Source organism: Merops nubicus, unplaced genomic scaffold (genome assembly GCF_000691845.1).
Source record: "Merops nubicus isolate BGI_N331 unplaced genomic scaffold, ASM69184v1 scaffold8993, whole genome shotgun sequence".
Lineage (NCBI taxonomy): Eukaryota > Metazoa > Chordata > Aves > Coraciiformes > Meropidae > Merops > Merops nubicus.
Genome location: NW_008599538.1, coordinates 67,460 through 93,444, shown reverse-complemented (window position 1 = coordinate 93,444; position 25,985 = coordinate 67,460). Strand labels below are relative to the sequence as shown.

At 37.8% G+C, this 25,985-nt stretch overlaps 1 protein-coding gene across 1 annotated transcript; it reads right to left on the bottom strand.

Annotated features, from left to right (window-relative positions):
* On the bottom strand, nt 1-25,985 carry SLC13A4 (solute carrier family 13 (sodium/sulfate symporter), member 4). The gene is made up of 16 exons (XM_008937415.1): nt 25,887-25,985; nt 19,795-19,923; nt 17,125-17,261; nt 16,408-16,589; nt 15,594-15,648; nt 13,946-13,985; nt 13,174-13,251; nt 11,476-11,666; nt 10,041-10,160; nt 7,057-7,158; nt 5,894-5,995; nt 4,657-4,754; nt 3,383-3,513; nt 1,942-2,103; nt 774-911; nt 1-138 (listed from the first exon to the last, which is right to left on the bottom strand). Exons 1-16 carry the CDS (start codon nt 25,983-25,985, stop codon nt 1-3), a joined length of 1,902 nt encoding a protein of 633 aa, XP_008935663.1.

The window sequence follows — 25,985 nt, the reverse complement described above, 5'->3', positions numbered from 1 at the left end:
TTATGTTTGACTAGTGACATTGCTGACTGCTGCCCATTCTGGAAAAGTATTCAACTGGAAGAGTCTAATTCCCCAAGTGTTGATTGCCACCATGACAACAGCCAAGCCAATCAGATTTACACCCAGGCCAGCTTTCACCTACAAAAGCAAAATGCATCAGAGCATGATCAATAACAGCATGGTCAAAGACAGTTAACATGGAAAAAAGAAGGCAGTGGCACGTATGTATGTACGTATGTATACCGACATATATATAGTGTGATAAATTATGTGCACCAATTTCTAGAGCTGAGAAGAGCACAATGAGTACTATGAGAGTGAGTGTTGTGGGAGTAGTCAGGAGTGCTAGTCAGAGGCTCATGTAGCTCATTGGGAAGCTGCTCAGTTTGTCATTTAACTTCTCAATCAGATAATCAGGATGGGGAGTTATACCACACATAGCAGGGTGATAACTACATGACTTGCTATAGAACTATATGATAAATCTAATTTCTCATGCTCTTCTGTGCTTAACAGGTCAATGCAAAGGATTGTGCACTCCTGTTCTTTGATAGTTCTTTACATCATTGCATTCATAAAAAAAATAAAGATGTGAAATAAGTGTATTCTACAGCAGATGTGTGGATGTGATCTGACAGCTCGGTCACACAACAGCAATGCTGACCAATATGACTTTATATTAGCATCAATATCATCATTGTTATTATTGACTGCTGGATGTGGGACCAAGGTTGCAGGAAGCATGGGAGGATATACCCAAACTCAGGACTCACCATATCTTTAATCTGGCAGTGCCCATAACTGAAGACAATGGCATTTGGAGGATTACCCACAGGCAGCATCACGGCAAATGAGATACACATAGTGACAGGAATCAGGGTGTATAAGGGGTTGATAAGCAGGGTTTCTGACTGGAAGAAGAGACAAGTGTTTCACTTAACCAGTAAAAGCCACTGCTCACAATTAGGATGAAAGGACCCTCTCTGCTTTATGTGAAGATAAGATTCTGTGAAACCCACCTCCCTAGTTTCTAAAATTAAGTATGGAAATTTAGTTGTTGTTGTTTGGTTGATTATTGTTGATTTGGTTGGTTGGCAGTACTATAATTTAGAGTTGATTATGCTCCAGGGATTTCTCTTGAGACATTTTATACTGAGGGAGGGTGGAGATTGCTACTATTAGTCTGCTTTTGCTCTTTTCTTTCTCTTGTTCTATGTGTCATTCTGTGTTGGATCTTCTGGATTTTAACCCTGACTGCTACTTCCAGCTTCATGCAACAGAAGTTACAATAGTTTGACATGAAGCACTTAGTTCTTTCAGTTGCTGAAGATATTGAGACCATTATGTAAAGTCCTTCTGAATGGAGGTTAAGAAAACTAGTCTGTAGTTCAAACCCTCATGGTGAGAAGGCAGCTATGGTGGGATATTCTTTACAGTGGTCTAAAGAAATGTTCCTTCACTGCAGCCTTCAGTGGAGACAAAATTTAGCATTTCCGTTTACATTGTTGTGACCTAGTTTTATGTCAGAGGGAAAGGGAAGGGTACTCACAAGGCTAACTTCATTTTGAATAGGAAAGTGTCTCCAGGTTACTTTTACATATAAAAAAAGAGAGACTGCCTTAAGATGACAGTTTAGACTACTAAAAGTAGATTGCTGCAGTAAACTTCTCTCTAGGAGAGTCTCTTTCTGCACAGAACAGAGGTAAATCTGAACTCCTAAGCCACACAAATGTAATTGCTTATTTTCGTCTCACTGTATCTTCATATTACCTCAGAGTTGTTCACATAATATACTTTGAGACAACCTCATCAGATCATTATAATAGGGAAACATGACTTGCATTCTGCTTCACATTGCTTAAAAGAAGAGAAATGAAAGTTTTCTGTAACTGCTACTCCAATATAGAAAGACAGACTGAAAATGTCATTGTTTTTACTCACCATGCTGCATAAAATAGGTAGAAAGATGGTTATGGTTGCTGGATTACTGACAAACTCTGTCACCAGGGACACCAAAACACAAGCCAGAAATGTTACAGCCCAGTAGGGAAGGCTGCTCAGGGAGAGCATTTGGCGTCCAATCCATGTACAGAGACCAGAGGTCTGGAAAAAGAGCAGAAGAGTGAGAATTACCAAATACTTATTGTTTTGTAAAACAGATTCTTCTCTTTGAGATAGTTTGCGTCAGAGAATCCCACCAGCAAATAAACAAAGTTTAGGTCAATGCTTTCTGCATTTCCTTTTCTTCAGCAAACTGTATTTCACTGAAGTGCCTAATAAATGGTTGTCCATAGTAACAGAAAGATACACTTGGCAGTTAATAGCATTAAAAAAAACCACTAAAGTTGATCTTCCATCTTTCTTCACCATGTGAACTGAAGTATGGCAAATTGGTGATGAGGATTACACAGCCTGGGTAGCATTAATTTTGAGATTAAAATACAGAATTTTATTTGTCTACATATAGGAGCCTATAGGAGGGCTAGATGTGTATTCATTAATTATACTGAGTGTAGATATAGTCAGTAGAGCTTAAAGTATGATTTGCCCAGTCAGTGCTAGAAGCTTGACTCAGTTGCTTAAAGAGGAGTATCCAGTGGTGGCTGAGATGTTCCCCTTCTGTCTGGTTAGCTGCTAGCTGAGAAAGTGAGATGTCTCCCTCAGATCCTGTGTCATGGCTACCAGCCTGAAAGGAATATATAGGTGCTCTAAAGCGTCTAAAATAGCAGATGCTTACACAATCGTCTTGAGCCCTAATGATCTGGGTGCCAGCATTACCCATCATTGGGCACCAGCGTAGGAAAGACATTAAGGTGCTGGTTTGGGCCGAGACAAGGGGTCTCCAGAGAGGAGACTGAGGGGAGACCTTATGGCTCTCTACAACTACCTGAAAGGAGGTTGTAGTGAGGCTGGTGTTGGTCTCCTCTTGCGAGTAACTAGTAATAGGGTGAAAGGAAATGGGCTTAAATTGTAGCAGGGAAGGTTGAGATTGGATATTAGGAAGAGTTTCTTTCCTGCAGGAGTGGTGAGGTGTTGGAACAGGCTGCACAGGGAGGTGGTATAGTCACCATCCCTGCAGGTGTTCAAAAAATGTATAGATGTGGTACTTCGGGACATGGCTTAGTGGTCCTGGTAGTGTTTGGTTGACAGTTAGACTTGATGATCTTAGAGGTCTTTTCCAGCCTTAATGATTCTATGCCTCTATGCTTCTTTTTGTTAGCTAGGTAGCTGTCCATTCAGTACAGGGAATAGAAACTAGGTTATGTACAAATTTGAAACTATCTGCATTGTAAATGCAAACTGGGGAGCATACAAAGCATAAAAGTCCATGTTTGTAATTTTTTTTTTTTTTTTGAAGGAAGATAAAAATTTTTATCAGTACCTTGCATCCAGCTGCTAAGGCATAACCTCCTCCAACCAAGACTACAATCTCCCAGGGCATAGTCTTCTGGAAGTCTTTCCAGGTAATAATGGGATCCAGTGTGTTAATGTCTGGTGACCTTTTACCATCTTCTATATGAAAATAAAGCAAATGCGTGACTGGCATTACATTGGCCTTTTGAAAGATCTTCACATTTTTTACTCTACTAGGAATAATGTAATATCCATAGGAGTTATCTTAAAGTCTGTCTGTGAGAGAGGTGAAGAAGAAGCATGCAGCCTATTTCACTGGTTAGCTCTGCCTCAGGAAATGCAGCATATGAATTCTGAACGTCCTGACTTCCCCTTGGCTGCTCTATTGATGTGAATAGTCACGAACCCCTGTGTTTCATTCTGTAGCTTTTTGAGGCACTATGTGCTCTGTTGTGTATACTCATGTGCAAATTATCTCTAGACTACAAAAATGGAGTTACGATAGGATTATTTTCTCAAAGAAGGGCTTTTCCTTTCTCCAGGAGGCCATGAAACCTGATAAAGTGCATTTATGGCCCCAGGTTTTATCTGAGTATGTTATTTTTTAGGTTGTTATTTTTTTTTTGAAGTAGGGCTTAGTGTCATTTAGTCCTAACTGCTGCATAATATATGTCAGTATAAAAAAAATAAACATACCTATACACATTTGTAATGTCTACATAAGTCTCTATGCAGGCAATTCTATTTTCATACAGGATTGCTGAAAGCCTAGCACAGCAAACTGATCAATATGACTGAGTGCTACCCACACAAGAATGTGAAATAACAATCATTATTACTACCAAGAAGACTATGAGAAAAACATTACACGAAAATGGAAATTTGTCTGACATTTACTGACCTCTTTTATGTTTACTTAATGACGTTATAAATGATTCTGTCGTTTCAGCAATGACCACATTATTTACTAGATCTTATCTTCAGCTGATTTTACAAACATCTGTGCCATAGTTCTCTGTTTGGAACTCCATCTGAACCTTTCCTGAAACTCAGTCCTAAATTTTGATAACTCTGTTAACACAGAATAGGTGATAGCTTTGGATACAAGATCTATTTGTCGTCTCCTGGATAAGCCAATATGAATTAAAGCAACAAAATTTGGTTTCATTTAGGAAGAGAGAAACTGGACTCTGACCTTCCACAATAAATATCTTTTCTTGGAACATTTTACAGAAAACAAAAAAATGCAATTAAAGGCACTGTAAAATGTGCCAAATCTCCTTCTTGCTGCATCTTCCTTACCTTTTTCCCCTTTTCCAAAACATGGTATTTTTGCTGGAATCAGGAAAAGGAGAAAACCAAGAAATACAGAGACAGTGGCATCAGTCCGGTAACCTTTCCTAGGAAAGAAACAGTGGGGTTGGAATGAAAAACCCTCTCCAGCAGAAACATTTCCAAACAAGGTATATGGCACCAGGCAAATTTTTGCAGGTGAAATCCTATTTCCACATCCAAAGTCTTTCTAACAACCTACTAGAAAAAATATGTCTGTGTATCAAGGATACAAATCAGACATTTTTTCCTGTTTATTAAACTGACTCCTGTAGCCAACTTCAATCACTGCTCACCGTTTTTTAACATTACAGTGAAAAAAAAGAAATCCCTTTAGGTTTACAAATCTATTAACTCAGAGGTGCATAATAATAGTGTGTTTACTAGAAGCAAGAAACAGGAAACACATTCTGGGGAAAAGACAAACCCAAATTATCCTTTAGAAATGAACCACAGATTGACTTTAAATTAAATGTCTAAAACTAATTCTGAAAAAGTATTTTGAGGAATGCCAAACTCCAGAGATCCTCAGGGGTTCCCAATTTAGATTTTTTTTAATGTAAAACTGAGAATAAAAAGTTAAAATAATTTTATGCAGTAGAAATGTAAATAAAGTTTAAGTTCAAATCACTTATTCTTTGCTATGCATTTTGTGTTATAGCTATAACAGTATAGTTTAATATATAGTATTATAGTATAGTATAATTTGTTTCAACATTATTTAAAATAAAAGAAAAAATATTTGTTTCAGTAAGCATTCTGTGTAATATTTAATTGATATGGATGTTTTATTGATAAAATTTAAATTCATAAAAATAAGCATTTTGTCAAAAACTATGTTTCAAAATAAAACTAAAAAAAAAAAAGTGAATTATAATTTAATTGCAATCTATTCCAATGACAGCTTCTTAGTGAATGCATTAAAATGTTTTAACTTCAGAATCTGACCCTCCTATTTATTTTCATTTGAAAAGGGTTTATTTTATTTTCTGTACTTAATGCACACTGTTTACTGGAAAAGAATGTAATTTGCTACCATGTAAACATATGCAGTTTAAAAAGAAAAATCCTATAATTTTGAGGAAAGACTTCATTTTCACCACCTTGTTAAAAGTAGATGATGATGTTTTAAAGCCAAAAATTATTGTAGGAAGTCAGAAGAAGCAAGGCCATATTCCTATGCAATTGTTTAGGGAATTTCACTTACTTCTCAAAAAAAGATGACCATCCTGGTACAAATCCAGGCTCACGAGTAAACCAAAGCAAGGTCATCAGAATGAAGAAAAATCCAGTCACCATCTCAGGATAGCTAGAAATGACAGAAAGAAAAAAGGGAGGAAAAGAAAAGCTAGTAATTCCAACATCTGTCTGAAAAACAAAGAACAAGTTCCAGAACTAAGGAAGTAGAGACTGGTTCAAAAAAAAAAAAAGAGAGAGAAAAACCATCCAGAAAATAGAAAGAAAGATTAGTTTGAATTAATTCTACAATTCTACATTTGGCTCTTAGCTAAGAACTGTCTAAACCCAGTTAAAAATAGGCTAAAAATATCCATTTGTATTTGCAGTTCAGTCATTCATGGGCAAGACGTGAAAAGGTAAAGCTCATGTTACTATTCCACTTTAAACACATTGTTGCATTCTTAAAAAGTGTATAACATGTAAAAGCAAGTGACAATGTAAATTAACACAGATATTTTAAACACATGGAATAAATATAAGGTGATGAGAATACTGAATTTTAATTGAGGATAGATGTAAATTTGGTTTCATATTTAGGCACAGCAGTCTAGACTCAGAGTTGGTCATACTCAGCAAGTTGATTTGCAAAATTTCAGCTGAACAACACAGAAATGTTTTGGGAAGAATAGATTCTATGACATATCATCCCCTTTGAAATGTGAAAGATCTTGCAAAATAGTCTTTTCAAGCGACATTGCTTGCCACCATGAATAAAGATTATGGGAAACAATGAGGGCTGGATGTCTCATGGGAAATTGCTGCAAAGCCCTTGCTAACTGAACTTCTTCCACCAAATTAAGTATGTGCCTGAACTGGGAAGGGGTGTCCTTAAATGATTTAGTTCAAAAGTAGAGACAAGTATTGACTCAGATGGCCTTTGGACCCTGGCATAAACTTTAATATTTCCTTTTATTTCCATTTTCTTTATATGTAAATAAATAGATAAATGCTTGTAACAAAATCTTTGATTTTAGTTAATTTTTTAATTGAATTCTATGCCTATCCTGGAAAGGAGGAGAAAGCTGACAGTTTAAGAAGAATCTGCATTTGTCAAAGGCAACATGGAAGGTAATATGAGAGGATGGTCCTTCCTAGAGAAGCAAATTCCTGAGACAAGCAGGTCTGTTTTACCTAACATTTCCCAGTTTCTTATATTCTTCTTGAATTCTTCTCTCTGACATTTCTTCACGTTTGGTCTTCTTCTTCTTGCTTATAGAACAGGTCTCTTTAAAACTGAGGTAGATAGCACAGTAAAATTATGCAAGGTCATCACATGAAAAAAAAAAAAAAAAGTAATGAAAAATAACAGCAATGAGACAACCTGAAAATTCCAGTTGCCCGGGGCTGTTGGGAGAAGATGTGACTAGGGCAAGGCCTGATGACAACGGGAAGGGAAATTGCTACATGTGATATTTGCATAGTCTTGTTTCTAGATCTTCTGAGAAACTGTCCTAGAAATAGTAGGAAGGTCCCTCGGGGTGTTCTGACTAATACTGACTGACCTATCTGGAGCTGAAGCTGGGCTCCCTTTATGCAGGCTTCCTCAAACAGCTGGCAATGACCAGATTTTTTTGGTGCCAGAAACCTCCAAAGGGTACGGCTAACTTCTATCATCACATGGAAAGACTGTGGCAGAAGCTAGCTGTCAATAGATTTTTTTTTAATGTTTACTAAATTCCTGTAATGTTCCTGATCTTTTCCTAGGAAGACAGGAAAAGAACAGTTGGATCAGAGGTATCCAACACATACGAGGCTCAGTCTGGATGGCTTTTGAGACCAGGTTTGACCTGAATATTCAGGATTCACTGTAAGTAATGGGGGAAAGCTCTGCTGAGGATACAAATAGCTTTCATGGCCTGTCTGCTACTAGTAGCTGTTTCTAAGCCAGGTACAATCAGTGTAACACCAAATTGCCTTTGTTACAGAAGCCAAGACAGTCAACCTGGTGCTTTGTCCTGGTGAAAAATGTCTGCACCTCTGCTGGGGCCATACAAGCACATTTCATAGCTAAATACATTTAAACTTGCTGTACCTTTATGTGAAAATTAGGTGAAGTCCTCAGTCCATTCAGCTTGCCTTCACACTACAACAAAGCCTGGACATCGCTAATTAAGATACTTGCAAACCCACTTTAACCATTTTCTTTTATTATTTCCAGTAGCATCACTTTGCTGTGCCTTGGCTATAGATCTCTGCTTTTCTGCTCCAGCTGTACCCTGTGTCACACAGAGATGTGTGGGGTGGGCTGAGAGACTTCTGGAGCTAAGCAAGTCTAAAACAGGCTGCAGCAGTAGGGGAGCACAATGGTCTGCTTTTATAGCTCCTGCTGTTGTAATATCTTATTTGGTACCTCACTCCACTGGCACTGGCCAAACCATGGACTCTGATCTCCCTCCATGTATCTGGTTAAGGCCAGACTTTCAAAGGAATTTTACATAGCTCAAGATTCAGGTAGGCCATGGCTGGTTATCAAAAAGTCTTAAATAGGCTTTTCATTTCACATGTAAATGGACACTTATATGACATTTTTTTTTGGCACATGTAACACTGTCCTGTCCCTGTAAGTATTAAAATTTCCTTGCAAACCTTGCTGTTAGAGTCTGGTAAAATCCATTAAAAGTAATGCAGCTGCTGGAAGAGAAGAACTATATGGTTTATAGTGACTAGTTCTGTAGTAAAAATTCTACCCTTAACTCTGCTTTGCTGGAAAAAAAATCATTTGGTGGCTCCATTATCCTTCACCTTTGACCTAGACTAGAGCCTAAAAGGCAAATCTGGCATATTGAGTCAAACAACTGGGCCAAGTCAGAGTAGACTGATGACACTGGGCTTCCTAGGAGAAAATCATGAGCATTACGAGAATTCAGTAAACATTTATGCACAGGCATTAGGCAGCTGTTTCAACATGTTATAAGTGTTTCTGGGCTTAGGAGGATGTGAAGGCAGAGTACTGTAGCCAAGCTCCTAACACAGTGTGTTCCTTAATGAACTGCAGTGACCAGGAGGCAGAGATTAAGAAGGCTTGGAATCTACCAGTACTTCACAAAAAGTCGATAATGCTTCAGTCTCTGGTGTTGTTTAGAACATTAATCAGCATGAGGTTTTGGATGCAATGTGGAATTTATATTTATTTTTTAAAAAAGAAAGGAATTGAGGGTCATGTTAGGGCCTGTTTCCACTCAAGATTAAAAAGAAAAAAAAAAGGACTTATTTTAGTCTTTTAATTTGGAACTACAAGGCTTAGGAGACTGACTGAAAGAAGGACATGGGGCTATTCACCTCTAAATTACCTCTTCAAATACAGTCAAGGTTGGCAGCAGGCAGAAGTCATTATCATTTTATTCATTGTCTTAGGTGAAATAAATTAGTGATGTAAGTTCATCTTACTTTTAAGTGTAAACAAAATCAAACTAAGGCCACTTTAATTCTGAGTAGATGTGGCTGCACCACAATTTAATGCAGTTTAACTAATCTACTCTAAATGCACACATTTAGTCAATTTTCATTAACTTTGCTGAGTGCATCTGCGAAGAGAATACACTGCACAAATGAACTAGGAAACTGAGCTTTGTTCCAATTTTGAGGCTAAGGGACTTACTGATATCAAGAGGTATTCATCTCCTAGCCTGTGAAGCCTTTCCACTTTAAAGAGATATATGTATGGAGTCTATTTGCCTGGTTTTAACTGTTTTTACATTAATTTCATTGAGTTTAAGGCAGATCTGAAAAAAAACTTATTCAGTTGCAGTTATTTTTCTATTCATCTTTTAAGCTGTACTTTTCCAAAAGAACTTTTAACAAGATTGTAGTTGCACAATGGGATCCTCATGGTCATGAAAGTAAAAAAAAAAAAAAAAAAAAATCAGTTGAATGCAGAGTAAAGGTTTCCATCAACAATATCTAGGCACTTCACTCTCAAGCAGAAATACTGTACACTACTCTCTGTGCAGCATGGCTAAGCAATAAAATTTCTTTGGTAATTTTTTTGCCAAGAAGAAGTAAGTTTTGCCTCAATTTTTGTTGTTTGCAACTGGAAACATCTTTATCAGATATTCCAGAGGGGTCACAGATGCCCTGCTTTTGTAATCCATGCATCTTTAACAACCTGCACTCACTTGCAACCCAAGAACAGCCAATGCATCCAGAACCAAGTCAGGACCAACATGATGAGGGAGATGGGGAAACTGAACAAAAACCAAGTTCCAAAATTCACCACTTCAGCATTTGGATAGTGGCTGTAAAGATAGAAAAAAAGAAAAAAAAGGTGTACAAGATGTTAAATCAGTAAAAGGACAGGCATCTCCAATATGCATAGATGCACAGTCATGTATATATATATATATATATTTGTCATGGCATGATTAAAAATTGCATTACTATGTGTTTGCAGCAGCTGCATTACATGTGCATAGTGAAACTCATTGCCAAAGAGTACCAATGATTAACCATGCCCAACCAAGTGATGAAACATATAACACTTCACACCTTTAAGACTACATGGTTGGGATTGTCTAGGCAGCTTAAAAAATGCCCTTTGAGTTACCAGGAGTGAAATTCTGGCCCTACTTGTGTTTTTGTTAAAGCTCATTTTAGTGTCGTCAGATTTACAAATTACTTCACCCAGAATCAATTTGTATGTCTTATTGTGGATCACACAAGTAATGACTATATTTTGCTGGACTCTGGCAAAGATGTCTGATATATGCCTTTGACCGAACTGTCATAACAGCAAGATCTTTGGAAATTCTGTAAAATCCAAACCCTTGGTTTAAAGATGGCTTCTGAAATTAGTTTTCTTTGCTACCACCATTTCAGAGAGAGAAATGAAGAATTCCATGACAACCATGGCAGCAGTAGATGATCAGAATCAGGTCTGAGCTTGAATGCCTATCTGTGAGTGAGGAGAATTATCACTAATGTTCTGACAGAGATATTATTCATGTCTTTGAGAGGCTTAGGCATATATGAAAAGGAAATGTTCAGCTGATCTGAGTGCTGCTACCCATCTTCCCTGAAGCAGAGGTCTAAGGCCAAATTTTTAAGCTTATTTATTTTTGCACTACACATTGAGCAGCCCAAGTACCACTAGTAAAGCCTCTAGTTTCACCATAAGAACCACTTTCTAAGAACCCATAGAACAACTTGATGCTGATTTTATTACATTCTTTCTGTTATGAGCATTTCTCTTTGTTATATCTTCATGGTTTTAGTGTTTGTTTGTTTGTTTGTTTTTGTTTTGTTTCTTCTTTTTTTTTCCAGAATGGATGCTGCCTTCATAATAATAAATTTGTGAAGTCAGAAGAAGTCACTGAAGAAACTTAAATATCACATGCTAAGGATTATTTTGCATGGGAGAAAGACTTAGTTATGTCTTAAATTAAGCTTCCTTTTTCAATCATTAATAATAACATTAGGGGAGAGGAGGAAAAGAAAATTGCCTTCAGAGAGACTGTCTTGCAAGAATTTCTTGAGGTAGAAAATGACCCATGGGGAAAGCCAGATCTGATAAAGACCCATGCACCACGCTCACACAACCACAATATCACTTACTTGTTGAAGTGCTCTAAGAATATGAGGCTAGTGGAGGTCCCTATGATGGTTGTCAGTCCTCCAATGGTTGCCGCGTAGGAGACACTTAGGGAGAGGCATTTACAGACCATGTGGTCATGTCTGGTCTGATACTGGTACTTAGTGCTCAGGCACAGTTCTGAGGGCTTAGGAGGCAGGACCAGTATCTGAGCCTGTAAGGGGATACATTTAGCAAAGAAAGCAGGTGATCAGAATAGCAGCCCAACTTGCTTTAATGCCGTGGTTATACTGGTCCCAGAGAAAGAAAAGGCTTGCATAAGAGGGGACAGTTTTTTCTTCACGGATTAACTGGGATCAGAACTGGAAACCTGTCCAGGGACGTGAAATTGCCTGGCCTGTAGCAGAAATGTAGGACAAACAGTAATTGGACTTCTAGCTATGGTTTGGGCCACCTCCAGTTATGACCGGAATCTCAGCAGGATACCAAAAGCCTTTGTGTGCTGCAGGGGTGCAAGGCCAGCACTGCAGCAGTAGGAATCCATAATCCCTGAGGCTTATGAGCAGCCATCAGACAAACACTTGGTGGACTTTTTGCACTTGCATTGGCTCAGGACTTCTAATTAGGAATGGAGTGCTAGAGGTCTCAGAAACAGCAGGAAAAAAAACGCTGAGCAATGGGACTATGAAAGACAAAGCTGCAGGAAAATATTGCTCCTAAAAAAGCTTTCTTAGCAGTGATAGGAAAGTCTCCATGTTGCTAAATCAAGTTCTTGTACTAGGAAAAAAGGTACAGTGCTTCAAGGCACTTCACAGGCAACCCAAGGATATAATTTAGGATCAGGAAAAAGCTAGCAAGCGATTCAGATATATTTGTTATATTTATTAATTTGAATTTGGGTTTATGTACTAAAATCAGTCATGCTATAAGTTCATCATCATCGTGAGGGCACCCTGCCTAATATTCTTGTAGGTTAAAAGTGAAATGAGTATACTAGTTACAAAACTACTGAATATTTATGGGAAATGGGTATAAGAGGAAATAAAGTATCACAAGCTATCTATTAGCCTTTTTTGGAAACTTGGATTCTTTTGAACTGTGAATGCAAATTCATGTATTAATTTTAGCCTAATCTTTCCTACACATCAATTTATGCCATTAAGATACTATGTAATTGTAATCCAAACATTGGTCACTTCTTGGATCCAGCTGGGAGAAGTAGAAATATTTGAACAGATTGGTGTAATGGAGGATTTTGAAGGTGGATATTTGACAAAACAAAAAGAAGGTGGATACTAAGACTGCCTGACAAACTGACTGAATGGTTAAATGGTCCATGCCTGCTGCTGGTTTAGTTCTGAGTAGTATTTTGTGTGTCAGGGATTGTTGTCAGCCCATTTTTGAGTTGGGCTGTTTTCCAAGGAGGTTTTGCAAACATAAAGTGGGTAAAACAGCTAAATAAGAAGGGAAACTTGTGATCACATTACTGAGTGCAACACTAAATAAATTGTACTAGCCATTTGGGGAGGGTTTTCTAAATGTACTTGTGCTGGGGGCATCTAAATGGGAGGAAAAGCTAACAAAGGGCCAAGGCAGGTGTGTCGTACGGTGTTGGAGAATGATTCCATGTAACACAGCTTACAGGGATCAAATACAAAACAGTGAGGAGCAGATGATGTTCCTGTCTTTTTGCTTACCCCCCAGGTCTAACATGTCCTTACCTGAGGTAGGTGCTGCCCATTGCTCTTAGAATTCTTCGTTCCAATAGGGTTGGCTATCATGTGCACACCATTCAAATTCTGTAAAGAGGCAAATGCCTTTGGATTAGCCTTTCTTCTGTTCTTGGGGCATTTAGATTAGAATTTGTGATGCTTTGTAAAGTTCATGGGTCATGGGCTTTTGAAAAGAAAAAAAAACAACCAAAACAAACACACAAACCACTAAAATTTAAGCTGTAAACTTTACACTGGAGAAGAAAAATTAATACAATAAAAAAACCAAACCTGACTTTTATTTTAAAACGATCTTAAAAGTCAGATTATAACAAGTTTAGGTCTTCCCTCTCTACCACGTAGGAGAATCTAACAGGTCCCTTGTTAGAGGCTATGGCTTCATGGTATGTGTATGTTTTTCTAGTATCAGAGGTGGCTCAGCTGCATAAGCTGGCAATAACTGGACAGTAAATGTCATATTTGAACTTGCTAGAAACCGTGTGGAATTGTTAGCTTCCTGACTGGATCTCAGGATCTCCGGCAGTAGGTATAACAAACACTACAAAGCTAATGTTCCCCACCTTGATTTATGCAAGTGGGCTGATAGTTTAAATACAAAGCAGGACATTCTGCAATACATACTGTCTGCCGACAACCACTACCTGTTTGAAATAAAGGAAACAAGGAAACAGCAGCTTGTTACAAAGCTCTGTGGACTCTGCTCTGATGGTTCCTACTTTAGAAGACAGTGTAGGTCAGAAGATACTACCTATTGCAATACCTTAGAGTGCATCAAGGAGCTGAAGTCAGTAGTAGTAGCACTAAAAACAAAGAAAGGAAAGTAAACTTTAAAAATGCCTGTTCACAAGATCCCCCAAAAGGCACAAATCATGGGTTGGAGGGGCAATATCTGTGGGAGAACTAGTGACTACTGAAATGGTGAAGAATATAATTTGTTAGTGCCTCTTATGTGATGCCTTGGCCAGATACATCAGAGATATATCTCTAATTGTGCAGCAATTGGATTCCACCTCCATGCAAGAAAAATAAATATTCTAGATAGTATATATCACATTCTAGGAATGGACTTAATTCACAGTGGATTGAATCGCTGGGCAATCCAGCACTACTGCTGTCTTTTTCCACTCAGGTTCTTCCTCTGTCAACCTTTCCAATGCTGTTTCTGAGAACCTACCTGTACCACACTAAAGCCTTCACTGAAATCTGTCCAGTGTGGCATGTGGACCATGCAAGCAATCCGTGGAACTTTTACTTCAACATTGAAAACAGATCTAACTCAAGTAGTTGTGCTACTTCTTCCACCAAATTCCAAGCTCTTCGTCATAATTTTAATAATAGTGCTTTTATGAAATATCCCACACATACTCTTTGGTAGGGCTTAAAGGGATTAATGGCACAATGCCAAGCTGAAAAATTAATTCTATAATGCACAGAAAATACGGCTGGGATAAAAAGAGGTAACAGAAGGAATATTGGAGAACCCCATTAGTCTCCAGATGAGTGAGAAAACTATTTAAATCTTGAAGTTTTGTGCTATTTGAATGAAAATATTTGTTTTAAAGTAAATTTTTTAAGGCGTGACAAGAACTTATTTCTCTTTTATTTTGAACACTAAAGAAGGAGCTTGAGAAGACAATGTGCAATTTATTCTTACACCTTATAAGAAGATGATTCTCAGGTTTAGCCTACAACATAGTTTTGGACAATAGCTTTTTATATTCTTCTGCTGCTCAGTCTGATAACTTGACAAAGAAATTAGCCCTTTCATTGATTTGCCCTTTTACCTTACAAGATTTTACCTCAAATAGAGATCTGGTTGAAACTGTTAGTATTTCAAACTTCTAATGAACTTTGTCTGTATTGACAGAAATATTTTACAGTTACGTGGGGGGGGGGGACCACAGGTGTTTTTGTTGACCCCCCCCCTCCCTGCCCCCCCCCCCCACTCTCATCTCTCTTTTGCATACTCTTGATAGTTCAGACTTCCCTTGGGAATCTCCTGTGTCTTCCCTCTGGATATGTCCTGTGGGGACTCCATACTGGGCTTGGATCTTCTCCATCACTGTTCTTTCAGGGGAACAGAAATAAAAATTTCTAATAAATCTCTTGTGCACTCTACAGCACAAACATGGACTTTAAAAGAAGATCTTTGAAACCCTGAGAAACATTTCCCTTCTCTCTAAAATGGCCATAGTGTTAAAAAAACATATGAATACTGGAAAGCTTTAGTGAGATCCAGAACACTATTTTAATCCCATTTCTCATATAAGCCTCCCTTGTCAGTCACATCTGAAACATTCATTAATAAGCTTCTGCTTGCCCTTCCTGGCTCTACTCTTGGGTTTCATGTCATTGCAACCTGTGCAGGGCTCAAATCTCCAGTCGTGATGTACTGGGTTCATTCTTACTCCTCATTTATGAAGATAAGCTCCAGTGAAGATGTGCCACGCTTTTCGCTGAGACCTGCAACAAAGGAAGAGTGAGCAGCCCTAGGTGTAAGAATAGGCTGAGCCCCAGGGCCACACCACTAAACCTGGTGAAGCTACTGCAAGCAAAACTTGTTTGAACCCTCTCTGGTACTCTGTGACCCTTATGAAGCATTTTATTTCATCTTACCATCCTGACCACATGCCTCTGGGAAGTAAAAGACTATCATACCTAAGTATAATAAGCAAGGTTACATGACATCATTTTCAGCCTGGAATTGGTGAATTGAAAGAAAAGATAAATTCTTTTCTTCCTAAATCATTTCTTTCTGAAAGGAATGAAGAAAAAAAAAAAACCCCTTAGTGTCCTTATAAATATTTTTTTTGTGGCTCCTGCTCTGACCTGGGAATCTTGGAAGTGAAGGGGTAGAACAGGCAAGTGTGGGATTGTCACAGAGTATGCTTCTGGGCCTCTTCTACATTTCTTTGACTTTCTTCTCAGAGGTTTCCTTCCAACCCTGTAAAATCCTACGACCTCAGAGTCTATGACACACAAACTCCAATACCTGTCCTAATTCAATGTACATAGCTTCCCAACACTAGTTCTCTTCTCATGTCTTGAAACCTTCTTTCATTTTTGAAGGAAGTTTCACTACAAAAAATAAAGTGTATGGACCAGTGTCTTTGGCAGTATAAGTCAGACAGTTCTGACCTCCAGAGAAGTTGAATAATGTGTATCAACAAGTCTGGTCATTGATAAACAAATGAGAAAATAATGACCGATATTGACAAATACCTATTGGCTCGTTTTCTTCAATAATGGTGCCGCCTGTAGTACTGGTGACCTCATGCTCCTCCTCAGCATTCACTAGCTCCTGGAGCACTGCCTCCACAATTGGCATCACCATGGCTGTGGTGGATGTGTTGGAAAGCCACATGGAGAGCACCATGGTGCAACACATAAAGCAAAGAAGCAACCTGGAGTACAACAGGGGTAAATCTTCTTGAGGCACTTTTAGAAACATTAAAGGCCTCCTTGCCTAACATTTTCATTAGTCAACTGATAGCTACACCGGGGCCTTTTTCTTTTTGTGGGTGCCAAAATTTCATGCTGTGCGCAGATAGAATACTGCCTTGTGCTGAGAAATTTCATAAGACAACATCCCATTGGAAGCTGTTTGCTGCCCATTGTGGAAATCAGCATGTGACATGAGAAAAAGCAATTTTCAGCCTATCTACCCAGAATTTAAACAACAGGCAAAGAAGGAAGAGAGACATATCAATATCAGTGAAAAATAGAAAGCAAAGGGACAACAAGAAAAGAAGTAAGAGATGGCAGAAAGAGCATGAGAAAATATATAAGCTTTCAATTTCTGAAAGGAAAAGAAGGTAGGAAAAAGAGCCCCAAACCCAGCTAGATTTTGTCCACAGATAGGAAAATGGGAGCTGTTATTCGGTCTTTCAAACTGCTGTTGTCAGTCTCAGACTACTTCTAAGTCAAAGGTTCACTCACATGCCTGGCTTTGCTCCAGACATCAAGACCATGCGCAGGGCGATTCGCTTGTGGAGATTCCACTTCTCTACGGAAGCTGCCACACAAATCACACCCATGAGGAGCAAAGTTGTGTTCTTGAAATATTCAGCAGCCACCTGCATAAAAGGCAGGGAGGAAACAGTCAGTTGAAAAAGCAGTAACTACTCTACACAGAAAGCATGCTGAATAAGAAGAAATATGGTATTGTGGCTTTTTTTCCCCAGAGGAAGACTGTCAGGGAGCTTGAAAAAACGAAGAATTCCTAAATCAAAGTGTTCTCTTTAATCTCTTTCATGCTGTGTTTACAAATAACACTTGTTACTAGGTTTCTCAGCTTTGAAGAGATCAAGAGAAATTTTCCTTCTTCAAGCAGGATGTTCACTGCCTGCAGTTAATCATACTTAGCTAGGTCCAGACTGAAACTGTCACAGAAAATCTCTGCACTGAAGGCAGCTTATTCATGTACTTCATGCGCTTTTTCATTCTGGAGATGTTGTTGTTTATCTTGTTTGTATTTTTTTATGTCTTGTTCAACTGCTGGGCAAAATGTGGCATCCCTAGGACCTACAGCTGTGGAAAAAAAATCCGTTGGGACATGCTTTCTGAATGCAATAAAGAAAGGTTAGGATAGTGCTGTAACAATCCACAAACTTTGTGCCAGAACTTTTCACAATAGAAATCTATCTCCATTGTATAATGAAAATACGCCAAAGTTTCAAAAAAGAGAACTTCAATTTAATGGGGATGAGCACAAATCATGTACTGTCTCAGGAAAAAAAATCAGACACCACTCATGGTCCTCCTAAGCAGCTTTCTTCTGTGAGGCTTGCTAAGATATCAGAAGATGTTCCATGATGTGACTGGAAAAATAAAAAATTAAGCAAACCAAAACATTCTCATACACATACATAGACACACATTCTTATGTAAATGCAAACAAAATAGGGGAAAATAACAGTTACAAACAGATGCTTGGAGTCTAGCTAAATTTTTCATTTTGTTCTGATTCAATCTTTCCCAAGATATTGCTGGAATATTTAAAAAAACAACAACAACAACATTGTTTCTTCAGTTTAAAATCATCCCTCTAACCAAATGTAAGTGCCAGCAGTTAAAAATGATTAAAATCACTAAAAGCATTATTTTTTCCATTGTCCTCAGTTATACTGACACTTCTCCGTAAAAATGCAAGAATGACACTAACGTTAATTTGTGAAAGCTGCAGCAAGTATTTAATTATACTTGTTTAACATATCCCCATGGTGACCTAAATAGACCTGACCATCATAGTTGTCTGCCAGAACTTTTAAAAATCACTTTTTTTGGCTTTAATCCACTGGTTGGTTTCTTTCTCATTAACTTTCTTTATTTTCCTGATACCTTGTTAAGAAAAGATCTTGAACTGAATCATAGAAATCCAGCCAGCCAGGAGCGCAAAGAATCTCTGTTTTCCTTTATTCCTTTCACAGTCATTTTGGAGAAACAAGCAAATACTGACATTCTTATTAATACACACTTAGGCACATAAGACACGCTGGTTCATGTTCTTAAGCCACTGTGAGTTATTTGTAACTAAAACCGCTAGGCAAGAGCCCTGGGTTTCTTGGGCACTCCAGAACAGCAGACTGGGAATACTGTAGCAACATCAGAGTTGTTTGTTTTAAAATACAGGGGTTTATTTTTGTTCCTGAAATCCATAATACATTTTCTGCAATAGTCTCACTGTCATTTAATTTGATATTATTTAACTGTGTTGATATGGTAATTTATTTGATGATATTACACAGTTGTTACACCACTGGGATGAAAAAGACAGGTCAAGAAACTCTTGGTTCATGCTTGACTCCATCCACTTATGGGTATTCCCAGCACTAGATTGTGTTAAAATTTCAACAGTTTTATGGTTGCTATACATTATTCTGTGTTCTTATCTGTAATTTTCTGTGTTCTTACCTGTAATTCTAGTCCCTGTAAATAAAATGTGAGGCTCCCTCACCCCAAAAAAAAAAAAAAAAGAAAGATAAAAAACCAGGGGAAATAAAGCTGTAGGTGAGAAAAAAACAAATTCTTGGAATATCATGAAACAAAGCAACATTTGGAAAAAAAAAAAACAAAAACAAAAACTCAAGCAAGCAAATTCAGAACTAATCATAGACACTTTTTTTACAGCTACTCCTTTGCCTTAAAACTTGTGGCTACAAGGCAGCGCTAAGGTTACAGCTTGGAAAAAGGATTAGACATTAACCTGGATAACAGAATTATTTAGTCTTATATGGTAAATTGTAACTGTTTTTAGTGTATATAGCCTCTTGCCTTATACATCATCTATAAAAAATATAATTGGAAGGAAGCTTTGTAGTTTATCCTATAACTGCTGTTTATATTGTTTGGGAGGAGGGGAAAGCTGGGGTCCTTTGACGCATAGGTTTTTGGAATCATTGATAGGATGGACACCCCTCTTGGTTAACACAGACATTCCTACATCTATGGTAGAAGAAAGAGCTGGTCAGCCCAAGTTACATACTACAAGATATGCAATTCTTCTTCCCACACCTCTTAGTCTTGCTAGTCCACTAAGATTAGTTTTATTCAAATAATTAAGTGGGAGTAAGAATATTAAATGATAAAAAAAGTGCACACTGGTCTGACCTCACTGGACTTCATGACTCCAAAAAGTGGGTATAAGAAAGCAGGAACTAAGGCCGCTGCACCAAGAGGTACCGCTTCGGAGACCCAGTATACGGCCGTCACGATCAGCACGTAGGCACACGAGGCTTCCTGCAGGGGGAAAGCACAGAAGTGACATGTTACTGCCCCACCACCTGCTCTGGGAGCCTTGTGAATGCTTTCATAGGGCTTATCAGACTGTGGGTGCCTGCTCTTAAAAAAACCAACAAGGACTGCATAAAGACCACCTAAGGTGCAGCTGTTTGGGTGTGAAATCTAGCCTATGTGAAAAGTTAGCTGAAAGGCCAGTTCCAGATGTTGCTAATGAAACAGTTTGCACATAAACTAGGGCAAAGCATTGAGTTATTTATCAGCAGAATAATGGTTCAAAATACATTTAAAGAGGTGCTTGATTTCCATAACCTAATATTTACCAAGCATTCGACCACGACTCGTCAGATTTGGCCTGTGCAGCTGGTATTTCTGCCCAGCTTTCTCTCCAATATTGGACAAGAACCTGTAGTTTTAGGAGCCAGATGAGAATACTCACATTTGCCATAGAACGGATAAAGCTACATTGTTTAAAAAAAGCGAGCTTTCAGAGTATTTCCTAAAAGAGTCACAGTGTGCAAACCTACGGGTTTTGTCAATTGATGTTATTTACTCAGGTAATTTCCATAGACCCTTGGAAGAAGATCACGGGCCAGAAGGGCTTTGAGGCAATGGGTTAAGAGAGTTATCAAACAAATTTTCTGTTGTCCAAGTTTTTGATAGAGAAAGCTATGACAACATCATGCTGAGCATTCATGGAAAGCTGGTGAAAGGTGCTATCTGTTGGATATCTTTGCAGGAAAACACAACTAGTCCACTGAAGTCTTCTGGTCCATTTTTCAGATAGATATTCACTGAAGTTCTGCCAGGCTCATTTGTTATACTTAGAAACCTGGGCATATTTCTTGCTAATAATTACAGGAATTACCATCAGGAAAAAGTTTTCCCTCTCCTTTCTCATATTTGAAGCCAGCTCCTGTCCTGGGTTTAACTGGCAGTTCTGTGGAAGCTAATAGATCTGCAGTGATTTACATCAGCTATAAATCTACCTGTTCTTTATTATTCAGTGAATATTCCATATGAATTTATTGAGTCGTATGGATTCATAGCTCATTAGAAAATTCACTGTTCACAAGTGTTATCTGAGTTTGTTAAAACAAATTTCATTTTTTTTTTCCCTGACTGGATGACTCCCAAATTAAGCAGTATTCAAGAAGTCACACAAGCAATTCCCACAGACCCTTGTACAAATCAATGAACACATATTACATATCTTTTTTTTTTAATCACTTTTGTAAACAAGGTGGTAAAGTCTAAAGTAAGACTATGCAGGGCTGTGTGTTCAACAGAATGAATTAATATCTTGTATTTAAATTTATGTTTGTACATGTCTTTTTTACATTAACAAAGAGCTACATCCAGCTATTCCTCTTTTTTTAGAAGAAGCTTATAGTAATAACAGGCAGAACACAGCCCAGAGAAAAAGTTAAGATAGATTGCTGTATGCACTTTCTTTTACTTGCTCAGAAAATGCATCCAGACTTACTCAGAAGCTTGGTTTTAAATTAGCTGACAGACCTTGCTCTGACTCCTGTTGCAGAGAAGTGTAACATTATACAGTTCTGATTCAAGGAAGCAGAGTCACTAAAATAACTGAAAGTTATCAAGAAAAATAATTTCCTCAAATCAGATAAACTCTAATACTTTTGAGACTATATTACAGAAATGTAGCCCTGGATTGTTCCTTTATGGATGGATAAGCATCCGGAACCACAGAAATGTGCATATTTGTTTTTCTTAACTATTATAAAAGGGTGGTTTAGACTTTAAACTCTCCAGTACAGGTTTCACTAGTCCTCTAGCATCAGGTCTTTCAGCAAAATATTACATTAAAAGATTGAATTGCCGATGAAGAAAAATTTATAAGACAGGCTAGAGAAAGTTGTCTTTAGAATGGGTGGGAACAGAGAGGTTTGGGGTTTTTTAAATATTAATTGATTTTGAAGCATGCATTTTATAAAATAGAATTATTATGCTGTTCGAAAGTCCAAAGTCTGGTGTTTAGCTTGTAACAGCTTCAAGTGGTCACTCAGTAAAAAAACCCAAACAAATAATTTCAATTTAGAATGGAAATAATTTTTAAAATGAAATTACAGGCATTACAGATTTTTAGTAATCCCTACCAGGAAGACAAAGATATTTTAGATGAGAGTCATGGAGATGATATGTTGGCTGATAAACATTAGCCACCTTGTTGCTCAGTTATCTTTTACTACATTATACTTCATGGTTAATATTCCACAGAGAGCATAGCATAAGGTCATTTTTGTAACCTAGTGACTATTTGACACATTTTAAAAAATATTTTCACTCATTATTTTCGGCTAACAAACTACTATGTTTGCTTGGGCTCTGTATGACAATCAGCAGTTGTCTGAGGAGAAAAAAGCCTTTAAGGAAAAAGTATTGATTATTTTAAAGCAATGCAGATGTAAGATCCAAGAGATACATTTTGCCAAAATTCATAATATTAATTTATTCCTCACCTGATTCCAAACTATTTTGTCACTCCAAAAAAAAAAAAAAATACTTTTTTAATTTCTTTGAGCATGAATTTTTATTTTCTATTGCTCCTCTATTTTAACAATAAAGTAGTCTGATAGTGGAAATAGAATTGGACAAAGAGAAGTTGCATCTCTGTCAAAACCTATCTGGGATGTGCACTGAGTCTTTGTGTTTCCTATACACTAGGCTGTAATCAGTTTAAAAGCAAGACTAAAATGAAGCACTTTTTTAAACGGTATAAAACTGGACAGCAAGTACTGAGAAAGCCAAGTTTGATAATCTCTTCTAAAAATGTAATCAGCTTGTCTAGACACTTACTTTATTTTTTCAGTGCTTTGAATGAGCTCATTTCCAAGAGAAACCATATTAATCTCTTCTATTTAATTGAAATGAATTTATGTATTTAATTAATGGTTACCAGAGCTACTAAGTACTGGACTGGAGTGGTGGCTGTGTAATTTTAACTGGTTCACACTTCTCACTTCTTCTTGTACAGATGAAAATTACTGTTAAGCCCATGTCAGGGCTTGGAATAGGGAACAGAAAAACGTGATAGTTGGAAGGACTTGCACTTATCTTAAGTCAGCCCTTTCGGGGAAAGGAGGAGCTGAAAGGAAGCCATGGCTAAAAAATTCCACAACAGGAGTCATGCATAAGACTTTGATAACTAAAACATCTGAGGATCTCAGAATGATTAAAAAGAATAAACTCTGTGTTGGAGATTTGCCCAATTAAGGATGTGCATTGCATATTTTGCATGCAACTCTGTGGTTAAACTGTGGAAAGGACACATAGTCTAGCCACTCTTCAGCTTTTGTAAATAAAAATAAATGTGAATGAAAGTATGCCATCTGTTCAGAACACGTTCTGTGCATTAGGGTCTGTTCTGCTGATATGGTATGTCAAGGTGTCAACATCACTTCCTGCTGCAGGTCTCATAACATACAACAACTCTTGCTGACTTTTCAGGAGTCATCCATGTGTTCTTGACTGGGTTTTGTATGGCCGCATGATCAGTGGTCATAGAAGACCCTACCCACAACTGACCAAATTAATGTGGCGTGCTTTATGGTATCACCAGTGGCTTTATGAAAAGAAGTGGATAAAGGTGAAAAAAAAAGTCAAAAACGCTCCCATGTCACTGTTACCAATGAAAGAAAGGAAGACAGAATGAAAAAGACCCACAATGTTTTGGGGTTTTCTTCTTTGTGTGACCTTTTTTTGTGTGACCTGTTTGAAAGCCACTTATATATGTCCCAAACCTTTTGTTGAAGTCATAGTTTATATGTAAACTTTGGAAAGGGAAGGATAATTCAAGCACATTTTCTTAGATTTATTTTTTACCAAAAAATTTTTGTCACAAAATAGTAGAAAAGAAGCTGTGGCCATTATTCCCATAAACCATGTCTACAAATGGTTCTGTCCTTGTGCTCCCTTTGATCACTCACACTACACGTATGTAATGCTCTTTTGACATTCCCAGAGTTCTGCTGATACCATCAAAGAAGCTGCAAGCTGATTCACTGCAGAAATGCGACTGTAAACCACCTGGTAATTCTCTTCTCTATAACAAAGTCAGAAAAGTAATATAAATGCCTGATAAATTAAATACAAGTAAGCCATCAAGTGACAAATTTAATCCTCAGGTTTAAGAACTAATAGTCACTAGGTTGTAACAAAGTAAATACTATACTAAACCACTTGAATATTGTCAACCAAGTTTATTTGGTGGAGGTGTTTTCTTACTAGCATTATAAACATTTGTCCAGCTCTGTGTCAGATTCACAACTATGCTTTACCATCTGTGGTCATCCATGTATATATAAAGTGAATATAAAACATCATCTGATGGCTTTTCATATCACTTTACAGTGAGGCAACACCATGAAGTGCAGAATAATAGTGCAGAGGAGCTTTTTCTATATAATAGCCATTCTTGCAGCAATACTGGCAGTGTACTTCTCTTTCAGCACCTGTATGTTGCTGTTGCAATTTTCTCAGTTATTGAAGAATTTTCTTATTGCATCTTGTGCCTCTGAATCCAGTAGGGAGCAAACATCAGTGACAAATTTGAGTGCAGTGAATCTCATGTTTCCTAGGAGAAGTTCTCAAGGGACACAGAGCATGATGCAGTTACAGTGCCACACAGGCATGTCAGAGAGTATCTCTTCTTAAATCACCCTTCCAGTGACATTAAAGGAGATTAAACCCTTCTTTAAAACAAGCCTCTGTGAAATGGTGAACCCAGCTCTCCTCTGAAGAAGGGCACGACTCTTTGTCATTCGTCCCCTCTATCAAGAGAGAAAAGATGGGAAACTACTATAAGAGGAATACGTGGAAGATATGAGAGAGATCTACATGGGAGCTTGGAGCAGGAAGACTCATTCAAAGCACAACATACAGTACAGTTGCATAGGAACATTTCCTTTCTATTAATCCTGTTTTTCTTGCCAAATAAAATATTACAGTTTTATTTTTGAAAATTGCTATACGTTTTCTAATCCTCTACATTTCTATTTGATAAAGCAGTAGCATTCATAAATTCTTTGGTACTAGAAGGAAGAATTAATCTTTAGCAGGGTTAAGGCAGGCATGGGAATTGCTGCACCACTTGGCCAGATTTATGTCTTGGACTACAGAAACACCAGCTGCAGAATTTTTAATATATTGGAAATTTTGATAAGTCTAACTTCACCCCTATAAGGTAGGAACACATTGTTATTTTATTGTTTACAGCTGCAGAGACACGCATAGAAAGAGCTGAGCTCAGGGCTGAGGGTACTCAATAGCTCCAAAGCAGTGTCATGAGTGCAGCTGCATTCACTCGCATCCCCTGGTCTGGGTGGAAAGCACAGACTGTTTCTTCCATTGTGTTGCAGTTGTGTATGTCTCTGAGCCTTTATTTACTGGCCACTGCACTACAATGTTTCAGTAGAGGTGCCTACACCTGTTTTAGAGTACTCAGCAGAGTACACATGTATGGTCCTACATGTCTGTCACCAAGTCCCAGCTCCTGCCTCACTTGAATTGCTAACCTATAAAGCCACAGTAAACCAAAAGTCCCTCTATGCATACTTATTACTAAAACCTAGGACACTAAAAGTATTTCTTTGAAAGGCCTCTCCTCAAAGAAAAAATTATGGATATGTTTGTTCTGTTCCCCCTTCCACACACACATTAGCATAGAAAAAGAAGTGTGACTATTTCTGCTTTAAAGTAGTACTTTACTAGCTTCACTATGTTCTTCATCTCTGCTTGTGTCATGAGTCAAAGTAGCTCTGATTTTTACTGTGACTTCTCACTGACCTTTCCAGTCCTTTGAATTTGAATATTTGATTTTTCTAAGAGCTATGCTTATGTAGGTCTTTGCATTTCTTTTTGCACACCACACACTCATCTAGCACGACTATCTACTGCACTCAGAGGCTTTGCTTAGAAGAAAATAAAAATGTACTTACACTGCTGGGGTATAAGAGTGGCAGAGGAAGCAGCAGAAGTGGAAAGAGAACAACAAGCAAGAGATTTCTGGATCGGAGAATCTCCTTCATCATTGCCAT